Source organism: Ziziphus jujuba, chromosome 6 (genome assembly GCF_031755915.1).
Source record: "Ziziphus jujuba cultivar Dongzao chromosome 6, ASM3175591v1".
In the NCBI taxonomy this organism is placed as follows: Eukaryota; Viridiplantae; Streptophyta; class Magnoliopsida; order Rosales; family Rhamnaceae; genus Ziziphus; species Ziziphus jujuba.
The window spans coordinates 28,156,751-28,173,056 of record NC_083384.1 but is presented as its reverse complement, the minus strand read 5'-3'; the positions used below and the strand labels follow the sequence as shown (position 1 = coordinate 28,173,056).

The 16,306-nt window shown below is 32.7% G+C and overlaps 2 protein-coding genes and 1 long non-coding RNA gene across 5 annotated transcripts; 1 reads left to right on the top strand and 2 right to left on the bottom strand.

Annotated features, from left to right (window-relative positions):
- Positions 1-1,401: 1,401 nt before the first annotated feature.
- Positions 1,402-6,197, bottom strand: LOC107430170 (monodehydroascorbate reductase, chloroplastic/mitochondrial). Of its 3 annotated transcripts, none has more exons than XM_048464472.2 (17): positions 6,056-6,197; positions 5,733-5,913; positions 5,517-5,616; positions 5,290-5,367; positions 5,009-5,080; positions 4,623-4,741; positions 4,426-4,510; positions 4,119-4,208; positions 3,523-3,624; positions 3,336-3,425; positions 3,081-3,161; positions 2,567-2,638; positions 2,397-2,491; positions 2,182-2,270; positions 2,015-2,077; positions 1,893-1,933; positions 1,402-1,798 (listed from the first exon to the last, which is right to left on the bottom strand). In XM_048464472.2, exons 1-17 carry the CDS (start codon positions 6,063-6,065, stop codon positions 1,679-1,681), a joined length of 1,488 nt encoding a protein of 495 aa, XP_048320429.2. In that variant the 5' UTR covers positions 6,066-6,197; the 3' UTR covers positions 1,402-1,678. The 3 variants fall into 3 exon arrangements, with proteins under 3 accessions (XP_048320429.2, XP_048320430.2, XP_048320431.2); XM_048464473.2 differs by having other exon boundaries at positions 5,733-5,907; XM_048464474.2 differs by having other exon boundaries at positions 6,013-6,110.
- A 191-nt stretch (positions 6,198-6,388) lies between these two features.
- Positions 6,389-8,529, top strand: LOC112493469 (uncharacterized). Its single transcript, XR_009639453.1, has 3 exons — positions 6,389-7,110; positions 7,348-7,686; positions 8,197-8,529. It is a non-coding gene; the product is annotated as an uncharacterized LOC112493469 (long non-coding RNA).
- Positions 8,530-13,048: 4,519 nt separating this feature from the next.
- LOC107430188 (protein ROH1A) lies at positions 13,049-14,900 on the bottom strand. The gene has a single exon (XM_016040990.4). The coding sequence runs from the start codon at positions 14,680-14,682 to the stop codon at positions 13,507-13,509; it is 1,176 nt and encodes a 391-aa protein (XP_015896476.3). The 5' UTR covers positions 14,683-14,900; the 3' UTR covers positions 13,049-13,506.
- Between the last annotated feature and the right edge of the window lie 1,406 nt (positions 14,901-16,306).

Below are 16,306 nucleotides of genomic sequence, written 5' to 3'. Positions count from 1 at the left end.
AAAGTTTGTGGATGATATTAAATTTGATAAGATATTAAAAATGTAAACTTTCGTAGTTGGAGATTTTCGGAATAATTTTGGTGCTTATAAAAGTCAAATTTTCTATTAGAAGATCTTAAAAAATAAAATAATTTTAAGATACGAATATTACGATTCTTTTTATTTTCTATTTTACTTCTGCTCGGATTTAGGTCTAGATTTCATTATTTATTGTGAACTTTTGGATGGACATTTGCAGCCATTTTTGAGAATCAATTTAAAAAGAAACTTATAAAGTGAATTTGACTAAGTAATAAATCTTTTATATCTATATCTACAGCTATAAAGTTGAAAGTTTTGAATCATTCGAAATGAAATTCTAGAGTTTTATTTCGAACCATGCATAAAAATGGAAAGTTTTCAACTAATCGGGAAAAATAAATAAATAAATACATATATATATATATAAAATTATTAATTAAAAAGAAAAAGAACTGACTTGTCATTAGGTTGATAGATGTAGCTTATACGGAGTTTTTAATTATTTATTTTTTTTTTATTTTAATAAATATATGGGCAACGAAAATGCCATTTTGTAATATCTCCATCACGTCATTAAAATACTATGTCCCCGGCCCAAATAAAAAATGGTTGTGGTGTATTAAGTCGGCAAACTTGGATGGCTACTGTCATCTACCTCAACGATTATTCTTTTTCTCCAGTTTTAATTATATATATATATATATATATATATATATATATGCTTTTGTTTGCTATCTTAATACATGTATAATTATTATATATCTCCACTGTCCTACATATTTGTCTAAACTGCATTTTCCTACACTCCACTATAGAGATGGCCTTTCGCAGATCATATACGCAAAATTGTTGAATGCCACAATCTTTAGTTTTATTTTATTTTTTGTAATTACTTTTTAGGTAGTTGGTCAACATCTTACATAACTCGTACCAATACGAAAAGAAAATGCAAAAACATCAAAACAGTAAAGACAAAAATAAATAAATAAAAGATCATAAAAATTGAGTAATCTAGGTTTGATGATATTTATGGTCATTATCATTTGAACTTCGACGCCATACTAGCGTATAATATTAACTCTTTAATACAAATTGCCAATTTACAAAGATTGTCATTACCAAATTAGAGGATTAGAACCTACCGTTTCACAAAAAAATTTCTTGACTAATTCATTGACTATTATTTCTGTAATGTCTACTAATTTATCGACTATTTCTTTTATGCAAATAGACACTTGTGTAACTATTTTTGAGTCATCAAAAAATGATAAGAACAAAATCAGAATGCCACGTGTAGCATCCCCACAGTCTCAAAAGCTTAGAATGTTGCCGAGTTCTTATGTAAAGCACGCAACTAAGCTGTAAAGTCCCCACAAGAGCTACAACACGTAAATATGCTTATTTGTATTTATATATTTGACCTCTCTCTCTTCATTTGTGCATACTTTTCTATAATGCACATCAATACCTGGTACAAAAATCCCACTACACAGTGATAAGCGCTTCAACGTAAGAAATGAAAGTTGGAATCCCTAGCAGCGTTTCAAAAATTCCGAATGGTCCTTTATTTGAGTAGTTTGCAATATAAGAAATCTTAGATGGTGTTTGGGATTTCATAAGGTGGTTTCACTATTTTGTGTTAGTTAAGACTGAAGCTTCAACCCTGTAAGGATGAACGAGCAATGTCAAATGCCTGCTCGACCGAAGATGCATTCTGAAGCTTGGCTTTGTCAACTACAGGCTGACTCCTTGCAAGTTTAGGAAGAAGTTCAAATTCCTGCAAAAAATTATCTTGAGTTAGTTATTGTGACAAACAAGACTGATTGATTCAATTGAAAAATTAACATCAACCAGTTAGTAATTGTAAGTACCTCAGGACTTCCGCTTTCAAGAAGAACTCCTTTCAATTTACCTGTGGTGCCAAAATGTTAAACTTACTATGCCAACGAATTTATGGATAGAAAGAGAGAGATTCCAAAATAGATTATGTTACCGGATTCAATCCAGAAAGTAGCAATTTTAGGATCAAAATTCCCAACTTCAACTGTCTCTCCAACTGTTCGAGAACATAAAAATGACTGGTCAGTGCCAATTGCAAGATGGCATTAATGTAGATTTATTATGCAGAATCAAAAGCAAAATGATCCTCGACATTCTTACCATTGTCCCCAAAAAATTGCCACCAAACTTTCCTAGGGCTCCCTTCATATTCAAATACTCTCGAGTAAAAATAGGGAAGATAGTCATAGCTGCATAACATATCATATACAGCAATGCACATTGTCAACAAGTACATCTTCCAGCACAAAACAGTTGCAGCAAATTATCACAATTCACTAAAATTGAATCAGGTAATAAGTTTATAAATAGTGTACTTGTGAGTTTGTGCACTCAGTAATGCTTTAATGCAATGCTGTGCTGATTGACGAGCATGGTCTACATGTTCAACTCGTGCCATACGGTCATATATCTGTTCAATAAAAACAAGTTACATTTTAGAATCTAGACCAATAGATAAAAATTACTTGATTCAGGAGAAGTATACCTTTAATGGAAATGCTGCTACATCTCCAATTGCAAAGATACCAGGTATACTTGTCCGGAACTGACCATCAACCTGAATTTTGAAGTACAGATACAATATTATGCATAAAAGGAATAACGACAAGGAATTCACTTTCTACTTTAACAAACGTCAACAGCAATTTATGATTCCAAGCTAACATAACAATAATAGTATACTGGTTTAATTATCTCATTTTCGAGAACCATATTAGAGTGTTTGAAACATTCAGACTGTCTGGGTACAACAAATGGAACATGATAAATTCCATGACATATAAATGTTCTAGTTTTAACTACACATAGCCTAGTCAGTATTAAGACTATCAGTATACAACAAATAGAACAAGATAAAGCTCCATGTTACACAAAGTTTCCCAGTTTAACTATAATATAGCCTACTTGATTAAAGCACATCTATATGCATCCATGATCTGTTGATATGGTTTAAACATAAAACCAAAGAAAAATAAATTGATTTCGCTGGAGATATAGACCTGAATGCCACCAACAGTGCTATTCAAACCCAAGCTTCCAAAGGGACTGACAGCAGGTTTTGCTCCAATGCCTATAATCACCTGCAAAAGGAAAAAGAAAATAAATCATTTTTTTTCTAATTTCAACCCTATTTCATCCTTCTCTAAATGTGTAAACAAATCTTAGCAAAACTTATAACATTATAAAATGCATGGTGACAGAGAGCAAACCACGGACCCAGGTAAGGATGGACTTTTGCAAAACAAAAAACCTACCGTATCTGCATCTATCGTGGAGCCATCTTCAAGTTTAATAGCAGCTACATGTCCATCAGCGCCGGATTCTAAGTTTTTAATTGAGACACCCTAGTCATAATTAAGAAAGTTTAAAAGAACTATATGATTAGTTTTAATCAAAGCAGGACAAATGTCAAAGTAAGAGAGTGGGAGTAAGAGAGAGAACCTTTACAAATTTAACACCATTCTCTTGGTAGAGTTCTTCATATCTCTGAGCAAGTGAAGGAGTAAAAAGTCTTTGCAACAGATGATTCTCTGGGAATATGATCTATTAAACAAAAGTAAAAAGAAAAAGAATAAAACAGTAGAACCATTATTGCTTCTAAGTTGAAAAATATATAGTTAGAAGTATTGACATTTATATACACAAAGATGCCTTTTCTCAAAAAGAAAAAAAAAATGTATATCTCATATAAAAATATACACACGAAGGCAATAGGGTTAGGTTTCAAACTCATAGACAGTAACACGTCTTTAGTTAAGATCAACAACCATATGACTTAACACTAAAGCAGTGACCAGTGAGAAGTTAGAAGGTGAATCTGTTAGAATGACAAAGGGAAGTTGACGACCATATTGTTCAAGGTCTTCAGAGTAAATGGCATATGGCTCATCAGTAAATATTAGAATAACAATAAAATACAACGCAAAGTAAACGTAATTTGAGACAATGTTCCAAAGTCAATCAATTCATATATATTATTAATTATTAGCTCATCTGAACTATAATAGTAGCATCTCCAAGTATAATATCATGCATACCGTGGTATCAAGTTTCCAACCAACAGCTGCTGCAGCAACTTCCATTCCAATGTACCCACCACCAACAACAGCTACCTTCCTTGCCTTCTCCTAGAAAGGAAAAAGAGATAGAAAAGGCAATGAGATGAGACTTCAGCACGACTTGAACAACATTCATACAGTTGGCTTTATGGTTCAATGAGGGGTGATATCCATTTTTTTTTTTTTTTAACTAGGCATTCAATGCATGAAACATTGAAAGATTCAGGAGGATATGAATGAGATAGTTTTGAATGTATGATACAAAGTGCAATAAGCATTAAATTACCAGTGATGATACTAGAGCATCAGCATCTGCCACCTCTCGAATATAGTGAACACCAGGTAGGTTTCCTCCAATTTTCTCTGGAAATCTGCGAACTCAATATTGCTTCACCTTTTACTATGTTTTATCTAGAAGCACTATTTTCAATTTTTGCTGAATTTATCAATCATATACAAGCGAATCAGAAAGCTTAACATCACCTTGAGGCCGTACACCCTGTGGCTACTATAAGAGATCCATACTTCAACAGTTTTCCAGAATTTGTCGTCAGGGTTTGCTTTTCAATATCTATATCTGCCACTGGATCACCATACAACATCTAAAGGAAGATTGGAGACGCGGAATTAGAATTAACATTTAAAAAGTAAAGAAGAAGAGAACAACAAACAACTGGAAAATGTTAATTCAGAATGAACTCTATCCACAATTCCCTTATCTTCCTTGCCTTTCTCTATACTCTTTTAGCTACTAAAACACTCCAAAAATCTAGTTTTGATTTGAGACATGCAAATGAAATGCTTTATATAACCCAGTAAATAGTTAGTCGAGTAAGAGTAGTGGAAAAGACGTGGCATTGTCAAATTACCTCTATTCCTTTCTCTTTATACCACTCAGGTGTTTGTCTTTCTCCACCAGATCCAACACAAGTATGAAATCCCTAAAAACAATATTTGTATATTACCACCTTAAATTTTATAAATATAGCATTCAAGGAACTGAAAAATAAATAAAATCAAATCAAAATTACTGTAAACGACTGGAAGTATACACAATGAAAGTTGTCAATGTACATGAACTGAGCTAGCCAAGGTAGAAATCTGAAGTTATTTGTATCATAAAAAGGCAAAGAAAGTAGAAAAAGCTTACAGGTAAGCGCGCTGGCTTCTTATCTAAAGGGAACAAGTAGCCTTTTGTCAGTGCAGGTCTTTCATAAGGTGCATAAGCCTACATTAAGCACAAGAACAAAGCCAAAAAAAAAAAGGAAAAAAAAAAAGAGCCTCAATCAGGAATATTATAGAGAAAATCGAATGCAAATGCATAATTCAATTTCGTTTTCATTAACCAAAAGGAAATGCAAAGTATAGCAAGAAGACCTCTTTGGAGACAATACAGAGGCGTCCATCGGCCATTCCATGTTCGACGAAAGTCCTAGCCGCATAACCAGCCGAATTTCCACCACCAACTATCACAAATCTGCAAGAGAACCACATCCAAACAACTCAGCTTCACCATGAAATTCAGAACTCTTCAACAATTAGAAAAATTCAAAAATTTAAAAAAAAAAAAAAAACAAAACAAAAAAGGCTCACTCTCGGTTCTCATTTGCGAAAGCCGAAGAGGCAACAACATAGCTTCTACGGAAGGTTCTGAATCCGATTGAAGAAGACGGTTGAGTTCGAGTGAGAGAAGAAGACTGAGGACACCATTGAGAAACACCGTGCTTCAGGGACGGACAATTCGACAAGCTCGCCATGAATCTCCGAACTGAAGCTTTACCAAACCCAAAAACAAAAGAAAAAAAAAAAAAAAAGAGATTTTAGAGTTTGATAGCTGAAGAAGACGACAGAGACGTCGTTGGAAAACAATTACAGTGATTTCGATTTTGAAGACTGTGAAAGCGAAGAAGATGAACCTGACGACATTGAAATTCGAGAGATGCTTTTGTTGAAGTATTTATATATAAAAATAAAATTAATAAATTATTGTGTTGGATTGGTAGATGATGGCAGTGATGTTGGCTGTAGAAGAGTTCCAAAGGTCGCTTAGAGACAACCGCTAATGCTTCATTGGAACAGCGCAGTGACTTGGGGCGTGGTGTGATTTGTCAATCAGCCTAAAACGTGGGCACTGAAGAATGGGCTCGTTTGTTAAAAAAAACTGTTTTTTTTAGGAGGGTTTTTTTGAAAACTAACCACCCGTAAATCCATTCTTGAAAATAGCGAAATTTTTATTTTTTTCAAAAAATAACCCACTTTTAACATCTGGACCAAAATATCTTTTATTATATTTTTTATATATTTTTTTTTCTTGCTTTCCCTTTTTCTTTCAAAACTTAGACTAAGGTTTTTCCTTTCCAAAAACACCATGGCAATCACCACCAAAAGCCAATCATCGCTACAGCTGTATCATTGCTATAGCCACCGAAAGCTAGTCATCACCGAAGCTGCACCATTGTCGTCACCACCAAAAGCCAGTCGTCACCGCACCAACACCATTGCCCTCATCACCAAAAGCTAGTTGTCGTCACAATTGCAGGTTGCGTCTGTACTGGCGTCGCTGCAATCACCTATTCCTTTTTTCTCTACTTTTATTTTTTTTTTTTTTGCTAGTGGTTGATTATTTATGAACTGTTGTAATATTGGAATTTTGCTTCAATAGGGTAATTAATCCAAGATAATTTTATATCTGAAACTCAGTGAAAAAAAAAAATTAAAGGACTTAGACATGGTCTTTGAAGATTTGGAAGTAGAAGAGGAGGACCCATTTCTTAGATTCATCGAATATGCCAGATCTATAATATCCCCTGAAGAAAAAGAAGAAGAAGACCAAGATATGGATCCCAAAATTGGAAATGGAAAAGAGACCAAACGACCAAGTTGAAATTGGATTGCTTCTCGGATCCTCAAGACTTGGACTGATTATTCCAGTGGTGTTACCCCAGCAATTCTTCTCTATGATATCATTCAGGTACAGAGCTTTCTTTTTTTTTTTTTTTTTTTTTTACACTTAATTTCATATTTTTTCAATGCATTCTCTAATGTTTGGTTTATGAGAAAATTGAGGGAAAGGAAAAAAAAAAAAAAAAAAACAAAAACAAAAGTTTGAACCTTTGTTTTGGGTTTTTGGTTATGGAAAATGGGTAAAGGTAAAGATTTTAGATTGGCCAAGTTTTATTTCTACTAACGGGGAATTGGGGATGTGTAGAATGTTGTAGGCGTGGAGTGAGCAACATAGAGATGGGACTACTAAGAAGAGGCCTGAATGTATCAACAAGTTGAGGAAGAAACATAGAAGAGCAAAGGTTCCAAACACTGTCATGATTGACTCCATTTATGAAAAAAATTTCTTGTCTTTGGATAGTGTTTTGGAAGCAATTATTGTCAATGCTTGTTTGCTCCCACGTACTCTTTGCAAATTTAAAAATCCTCATGGTGTTTTACTTCAATGGAGGCTTCATGTGGCTAAATAATAAAGCGAAGTGGAATAAATATATTATGCAAAAAGCTTTCATTACATTGTTAAAAGGGAAAAAGATATATAAAGGTATACATTTAGATTCTTCTTCTTCATTGATCCAATTTATTTCCTTTTTCCCTTTAGGTTTTTTCGTATGTATTTCTTTTTCTTCTTCCATGAGTGATCTGGAAAATGAATTCTGTAAACTAGAAAGTTGATTCATAATTATGTTATTGATAAAATTGGTTCCTACTTTAGAAACTTATTTCAAACTGAAAAAAGAAATTTCCTATGGTTGAATGTGGATATCCTCCTGAAGAAAGAGTAAAATTCCTTTCTTTCTTTGGTGTGTAATGAGGACTTTTTTTCTTATGTAATTAATTTTCATGGTGTGACATCTTCCTAAAGTTTATGTTAATTATTTTGTTATTTGAATAGAAAAACTTGTGCAATATCTTGTAGTATATTTGGTTCTGTGTTTGGTGAGCAGCTTCAGCTGTATCTTCCTTTTAATTCGTGATGATTTTATAATTTTTTTGTCGATTGTTCCCCTCTCTCTAGTTTTCTTTACTTTATTTTGATTATTATTTGATGCAGTTTTTGGTGTCTAAGTTGGTGGCATGCTGCATTCCCTTTGAACCTAATACATACCAATTTGTCGTTATGGCCCTAATGTCCATGCTGGAGGGGGGCCTGATATGCAAGGTTATGATGAAGAGGAAATGATGAAGCTTCGAGTAGAGAGAGGTGGAGGAGCAGGAGGTTGGAGTGTAGAATTAGGTAGGAAGAGGAAATGATTTGATTTGGCTGTTGCCACCATTGTCAATTGTACTACACATTTTTTAATGAATTTTTTAAAGCAATTATGCAATAAAATCATACAGAAATCGATGAATTGAAGCTTCTGGATACATTTTCTTCCAGTCGAAAGTCCCATATGAAGGTCAATTAAAGCTTCTGGATAATTTTGCGCCAAGCGGAAAATTTTTTCTCCAAGCAGAAATCGTTTTCCTCCAGTTGGAAAATTTTTTCTCCAAAATTTTCCTCCTGTTGGAAAAAATTTCCTCCAAGCAGAAATTGTTGAATAAAATTTACTCCTGTTAGAAACTAATTTCCTCCACTTGGAAAATCAATTTCTAATAGATTATTTAAATTAATAGTGGGGTAAAAAAATTGAAAGTGGAGACAAATATTATATAAGATGAAAATGAATTTAACAAAAAATGTATTGACTTTTAACATCAATAACCATTTAAAAGAAAAGAAAAAATGATACATATATATATATATATATATATATATATATATTTTTTTTTTTTTTTTTCTTTTCCAAATTATTTGGACATTTCATAAAATGAGATATAAACTAAAGATTTAAAATCAACTCCAGAAGGCCTCTTTTCATTTGGGATTAAATTTTTTTTTTTAAAAAAAATTGCTAATAAATCTTCCACCATCGAGTAGAAAATATAATATCCAAGATATGAAATAATTATCAAAAGATATTAAACCATAATACTAAATTAAAACTTCCTAATTCAAAGCATAAGACAATGGATTCGTACATATCTACCTATAATGTCTAACACCACCGCATCGGCTACATCTACGTCCAATAATATCTTTACTTTGGGATGGTATGCGTTGCATCCTCGGCCTAACATCATCAACTCCTTCATTGTTCATTTCAAGATGCATATCATTATCATTGTCCGGCAACTCGTGATCAAAATCTACATCATTATGATCAACATCATCCCCTGCTGCATAGTAATTCTCATCATGATCAATATTATGCAACTGCTCATACTCCTCATCGTTAGGAAACCGTTCAGCATAGTCACCTCCAACATCAACTACTTCGTGGATGTTAAATGATGTCCAAGCCCCACGAACATCAACTTAATCTCTAAACTGAGTTTCTTGAACCCTAATTTCCTGAGATGTAGCCTGAATAGGTTCAGTACCAGAAACTTGTGGTAGACGAATGCCAATTGGAGGACAAGAAAAAGAATGAAGATTACTCCCACTATCTGAAACAAAGGCTATTTGATGAACATTTCTACATACATGTTCAACTTTCAAAATCACCTCAACATACATTGGAAGCTGCATCATTATCATCCCTCCATTCCTCACTTCTTAAAGAAAGCATTTCACATCCCTATCACAGCGTACTTCTGTAGGATCCAACTTTTTTGCACATTGTCCATATATCCATTTTAGCTTTAGCAAATATTCATTTCGATCTATCTCAATAGAATTGAAAATCTCATCCTCTAACTCTGATTTTGTGCATCTCTTGCCGACGGAAACCATTATATTTTTACCATTTCGATATTCTCAATTACGACCATCATTTTGTACCAATGTTCCATTGTATAAAACCGCAATTACAATATCATCATCTTCTATTTTACTACAAAATTAAATGAATAACGTTAAACTAAATCAATAAATATATAAAAATTTGAATAATACTAAACAAACATATTAATTGTATTAAAAAAGTTGATTTTATTTTATTTTTTCTGCCAAATATGGGTTTTTCCTATTGGCGGAAAATTGGCGAAAAATTAGCGGAAAACTTGCGAAAACTGACAAACTAGAGGAAAATGGCGGAAGTTCATCTTTTTTGCCAAATTTCCTCTGTTTTTACTGTTTTTCGTAATTTTTCAGTTTTACATAAATTTTCCCCCATTTTCAAACCATATGCCACCTAAGTATCTTTAAACTCACATATAACAGCTCATAAATTAATTTCTTGCATACTCATATTAAATAAATAGCTTAAAAATTCCAAAACTATCAAAAAATACAAGAAAAAAGAGAAAGAGAAAAAAGAGAAAAAACACATATTTCCTTAGTTTCATCTAATAAGAAAAAAGATAAAAATTTTACCTGAGTTTAGTTTCAGATATGAAAAAATACAAGAAAATGAGAATGAGAGGAGATGAGATACAAAGAGTGGCCTATTAGAAAAACCCTTGCATGAACGGCTGTGTAAAAGAAGAAGGAAAGAGTAAAAAAAACTATTGCATAATTTTCAATTTTATCAAGGATATTTTTGTCCCAAAATGGCTAGTTTTAAAAAAAAAAAAATTTGCTATTCTTCAAAAATCATATTACAAGGTGGCTACTTTTCGAAAAAACCCTTTTTAGGAAACCTCTAACAACATCTTCATTTTTATTTTTATTTTTATTTTTATTGAAGTACATGTAGCATTGATTTTGAAAAATATTCATATTTATTTAATAAATAATATTTTAGATAATTTTTCTCCAATAAATTTTGTTTAAAATATTATTAAATGCTAATGTGTAATTTGTTATTTTAAAATTATATCTAACTAAAAAAACAAAAAATTCACACAGAAATCTTTTTCTCTTAACAAAAATCAATAAAAATAAATAAAATACTGACTCAGCATGTCTAATAGAACTTCCAGAAGTAAACAATGTCTTTCACAGTTTCTATTTCTTTTATTGCCACATCTGTTTGACAGAATTAATGGACAAAACTATTGTAGAAGATTTTTTTAAAATCTTATCTATTTATCTGATGTGACAAATAATTTTGAAATAGACAGAAAATCATTGGAGATGCTCTAAAACTCTTATTTGAGTATCGCATTTTCCAGCTTTTCTTTCGCATGGTTAATATACGTCCTCATTTTAATTCCCAAATAGATTAGTATGTATAAATCAAATTTAAATCGACAAACAAAAAAAATCCCGAGCTTTTTATGATAGTGAATAAAAAATATTTCGATTAAGATATTATTGGTAGGACTTTTTTTTAAGAGAAATTTAAAGTTAGTTTTTATTACCAAAAAAAAAAATTGAAGGAAACATGATATATAATAAATTTTCATAGACGAAGAAAAATTTCCTTAAAAAAAATTAAAAAAAAAAAAAAACCGGAAATGGATCTTCAGTAGAATATGTGTACGGTAGTTAGAATTGAGACCAAAATCCAATAAATGCTTTATCCCTTTGTTTATAAATTTGAATAAGGTTCCCTGAAAATTTGCTCAATCGAATAATTTAAGACACCCTTAAATTATAAACATTATTATCCACAATTGACATAATGAATGGTCATTGTCACCTCCTCCTCCTTCAAGGACTCATTCCAGATTTGAATTAAAGACCGCTTCAAAACGATATCTATTTGCTTGTCAAGGAAAATAATACCAAAAGTCCTCTTTCTTTTTTCTTTTTCTTTTTTTTTTTGTTTTATATATATATATATATATATGCTTAAAATGATAAGAAATCAAATATATTAATTTCCAATGAGAGAAATCTAACTCAAACTACAGTAATACTCAAGCTAGTGAACAATTCAATTCTGTTTACATCTTAACACAAAAATGTTACCTAACTATGCTTTTATTACGAGCCCATCAACAAGTCTCGACCATGCCCACAGTCCATCTCTTCTCTACCAAATTGACCATGTCTTTTTCCCTTTCTCACAGGGAAAAGCTTCAAGTTGGCTTTAGCCAAGCTAACACAATAACCATTCACTTTTGTACTTACTATTCGCCTACTCTGCTCTGTTTAGTCCTTCTCAACCTCAAGTGAATTCTTTGTCATAATTGCCAAAGTAACACGGACAAAAAGAACAAGCATAGAGAGACATGAATTTGTCAAAAGAGTTCACCACATTATAGTTACAACGGTACAATATCTGATGATGGTGATATAGAAATAAAAAATGAACAATTTTTGTGCATCAAAAAGGCTCCAAGTTGTATTGACATTTTCAGACGAAGATATATAACAATGGGTTTCTTGGAAGTAGGTTATTTATCAAGAAATAAAAAAATAAAAAATAAAAAGTATATTGGCAATGAAAATGATTATCAGTGATGGAAACAACTGTTTCACAGGCTATGCCCCTTTTTTTTTTTGGCTCGCCTTCTGTTTTCTTTCTTGTGCTTGTAACTTTCGGTTGGATTCTTCTCGTGCTTCTTGCATACAAATATGGAATATTGGGAAGGAAAATGATTAGAAAAGAAAGCCAAACAGAGCCCAGACTATGAGGAAACTGGAGGAAACTCGTGCGTTATTTTTCACTTGTCTCCACGTTTCTAAAAAGAATACATTACCAACCAAGCAATATTACCATCAAGTTCCAGTTCCACCAAAAATCAAAAAAAATAAAAATCTAAATTTGCTTTGCCATAAGTTAGGAAACACTAATGAAGAAAATTTATGGATTAACGTACCAATTCCAAAATTATTGGCCAAAGCTTACTAAAACCAAACTAAACAACATCGTATAAAAATATTTACAGCTTTTATGACAAAAAGACCAATAACATGTTAGATTAGATGTATCATTCACGAATAAAATTTTTTTTTCCATACCTTAGTTACAAGTTTTCAGCATTGATAACTAGATTATGCAAAATCTCCAACCTTTTTCCAAACATGAATATGAAAAGATAAGAACAAGACGTCTCCAATTCTCTCATTTTAATACAAAAGAAGAAATTCATTGGATATGTACATATATAAATGTCTCTTCAATTAGAGTCTCTGTACCCAAATACTTCAGAAAGAAGAAAAAAAAAAATGAACCAAAAAAAAAAGAGTACCATTAACAACGTTTACAAAAGCATATTCCACCACAACCTTAGTGGCTGACGCTGTGTACTCAATGAGGGGAAAAAAAAAAAAACAAAAAAGGATTTTGCTAATTTCTCATTCCAGGTTCAGAGCTAGCCCTGTTTTTCTTTTTTCTTTTTTTTTTCATGAGCCAAAAGCACCCATATAAACAAATTCCAACAGGGCATCACCAAAAACAAAATAATAATGATAATAATAATAATGAAAGTTACCTCAAATCTTTTATCTCCCTCAATAATTTTTTTAACAGCAACCTCTTTTGAAATTTTACATAATGGATGCTGATGATTTGCCGCCTTGTTCCAACGCATCAAGAATCTCTGCTCTACTCCTCACCACCCTATGAAAGACCTCCCTGAGCTGTTGCTGCAAAGGAACCAATCCTTCTTCCATTTTCTTGCAAATCTCTGCCAATTCCGCAACCTGGTTCTCAACCTCCTCTAGCCTTTCGGGCTCGGCAGGAAACTGAAAGTTGTCGGCGAATTCGGTCAAGGACTGTGCTAATTTCTCCATTTTCTGCATCTCTTCCAACAACCCGGCAGACCCTTTCTTCTCCTTCTTCTTCCATTCCTCTGAGATCTTCTCCTGCAAACCCATCATCGATTGTGCCCATGACAACTGCCTTGGCACAGAGAAATGGTTCCCCAAACCTGTTCTCTCTTGGCACGGAATCGCAGCCGCCAAAGCCCACATCACAAACACCATCACCATGCTAGATATGTAAATTGGGACGGCCAACGTTTCACCACCACGTGGCGCCACCAGATTGGACGACATTGCTTGAATCTGCTTAGACGCGGACCACCCTTTTGCCATGTTCCAACAAATGGGTCGGAAATTCCCCGGGTTCCGATCCTTATTCACTGCACCGCCCCCGCCGCCTCTCCGGCCGAAAGACCACGCTCTCTCCGTGGATTTGCCAACGGCTCCGTCTTTATCTTCCAGCGTCATCGCCACGGCCAACGAGTTCAAAGCCTTTTTGGCCCGCCGGACTTGTCCGTCGCCGATCGGCCTCTGTTCCAAAGCCGAAACGGCAATCTCGGCGAGTTTCTGAAAATGCCGAACGGCGTCGACGCCGTGACTCACCGCATTGCAGACGTCTAAGGTCTTAACGACTCGGTCAAGAAGTTCGTGGAGGAGGCGATCGAGAGGTGGTTTGGAAATCTGAGAAGGGTCGCGACCCATTATCATGATTGCTTTGAATTCGGCCTCGCAGCAGAGGAAAACGTCGAGGATCTTCCTGAGCCACGCGATTGAGAGGAGGGCATCGACGGAGGTATCTTCGGCCGGCGATAAAAGGTCGGCGAAACGATCGCCGACGTGTTTTTGGAAAAGCTCGATGTCTTCGAGCTCTTGTTCGTGGTTGTTATCCATTGAAACCACTTGATTTCTGCGGATACTGATTCGGTTCAAAAATGAACCCTGATTATCTGTTGCACGCATATTTTCTTCCTTTTTCCTTTTTGATATTGAAAATTTTGAAAAACAAAAAATTAGAAAAATTAAAAAAACAGAAAAGAAAGAAAATTAGGTAAAAAGAGAGCAAATGAAGAAGAAGAAGAAAAAGCCGTCAGGTAAGGAGAGGTTTTAAGATAGAGAGAATCGGTTTGGCAGTTAAATATGTGCGAGTGAATTGGTCGTAAGCTTTGTCGGGGACTAGACCGTTTCTTCTTCCTTTTCGTGGACGCTGACTCGGCGCTTCTTGCTTTTATTGTTTCCCCATTTTACCCCTCCTTTGTCCCAATACATTCCTCAACAATTTTGCTATCCTAAAAAGACAAACAATATTTATCCCAAACTTGTAATTTTCGAAAATTATGATCATGGCAGTGACGAATTATGGTCTACTTTTTCTACCAAAAAATAAATATATAAATTAATAATAACCTAATCATTCATTCATTACTTAAAATATATATATATATATATATATATTGATCCATTCAAATTTCACGTTCCTAAAACAACCTTTTTAAAAAAAAAAAAATTGAATGTTTTAGTTTCCTATATGTTTATGATTAAATTAATTCTCAAAAATAAAAAGTAATTGATTTATCTAATTAAAATATTTGTTTTGTTCAGATATTAAAGTCTGCATCCCAAGTTTTTTTGTAAATTGATTGGTGTTTTGCAGTTTATTACTTGGGAGCTGAACACCTTTTTATTTTTGTATTCTGTTTATCACCCTATTGCACTATTATTATATGTTAAAAATTGCACGCATAAAACACTGATTTTGTTGATTTTTAAACGCTGAAGTTCTTTACTTATACGCATAGTATCTTAAGTTGTTTTTTAAAATATTTGATGATATTTCTACTTTCCATTTTATTTTAAGTTATCACAGATTTTCAAAATATAATATGAATTAAGAAATTTTATAATTAATCTTAAAAGTTAAAACTTTTTGTCTTTTTGTATTGTAACATGATTATTTCTTTATTTATTTATTTGGACAGCAGTACTCCTGTAATGTAATTATTTTATCATTTTTTCCAACTTTATCCAAGGCTCAGATCCACTTACCTCAATCCCCTTTTATATCAACAGGGAGAGGTCATCTTTTTCATTCTTTAATTCTCAATATTATAATTCTAAGCTATATAATCAATCCTTAAACTTAGGGAACCAATATTAATGCTTCGAATTATCTGTCCAAAACACAATAAATGTTTGGAATTTTTATCTACAGTATATATGATATGAGCTCGGACTAAATAATATGTATATTATTTTTTTCAAAGTAAGATTTCTTTTGTAAGTATTGAATTTCATGAAATTATAAGTCCATATAATTACACAGAATTCAATTACGAAGGAAAAAATGTTACTTTTTTAAAGTAAGATGCATCTTACTAGACAAGACTAAATACATATACAACCAATTTGTTAAATTTTTAATTATGAAAATAAGGACTTTATTTATATTTATATATTAAAAAAAACAAAATTTACATTTTGAGGTTAGAGAAAAAAATAAATAAATAACAGCTTCCATCTCAAATGAATGTCATTTTCATCTCTGCAGTTTTTTTTAATATTTTTTTTATATCAATTAAAGTATTTG

What these genes read in the sequence shown, in the direction of transcription:
- LOC107430170 (XM_048464472.2), bottom strand. An exon ending in GTTGGAAACTTGATACCACG is followed by an intron (nt 3,625 to 4,118) that starts GTATGCATGATA and finishes TTTGTTTAATAG; the next exon opens with ATCATATTCCCAGAGAATCA. An exon ending in TAGCAGCATTTCCATTAAAG is followed by an intron (nt 2,492 to 2,566) that starts GTATACTTCTCC and finishes TTTATTGAACAG; the next exon opens with ATATATGACCGTATGGCACG.
- LOC107430188 (XM_016040990.4), bottom strand. Translation starts at nt 14,682, where the DNA reads ATGCGTGCAACAGATAATCAGGGTTCATTTTTGAACCGAATCAGTATC.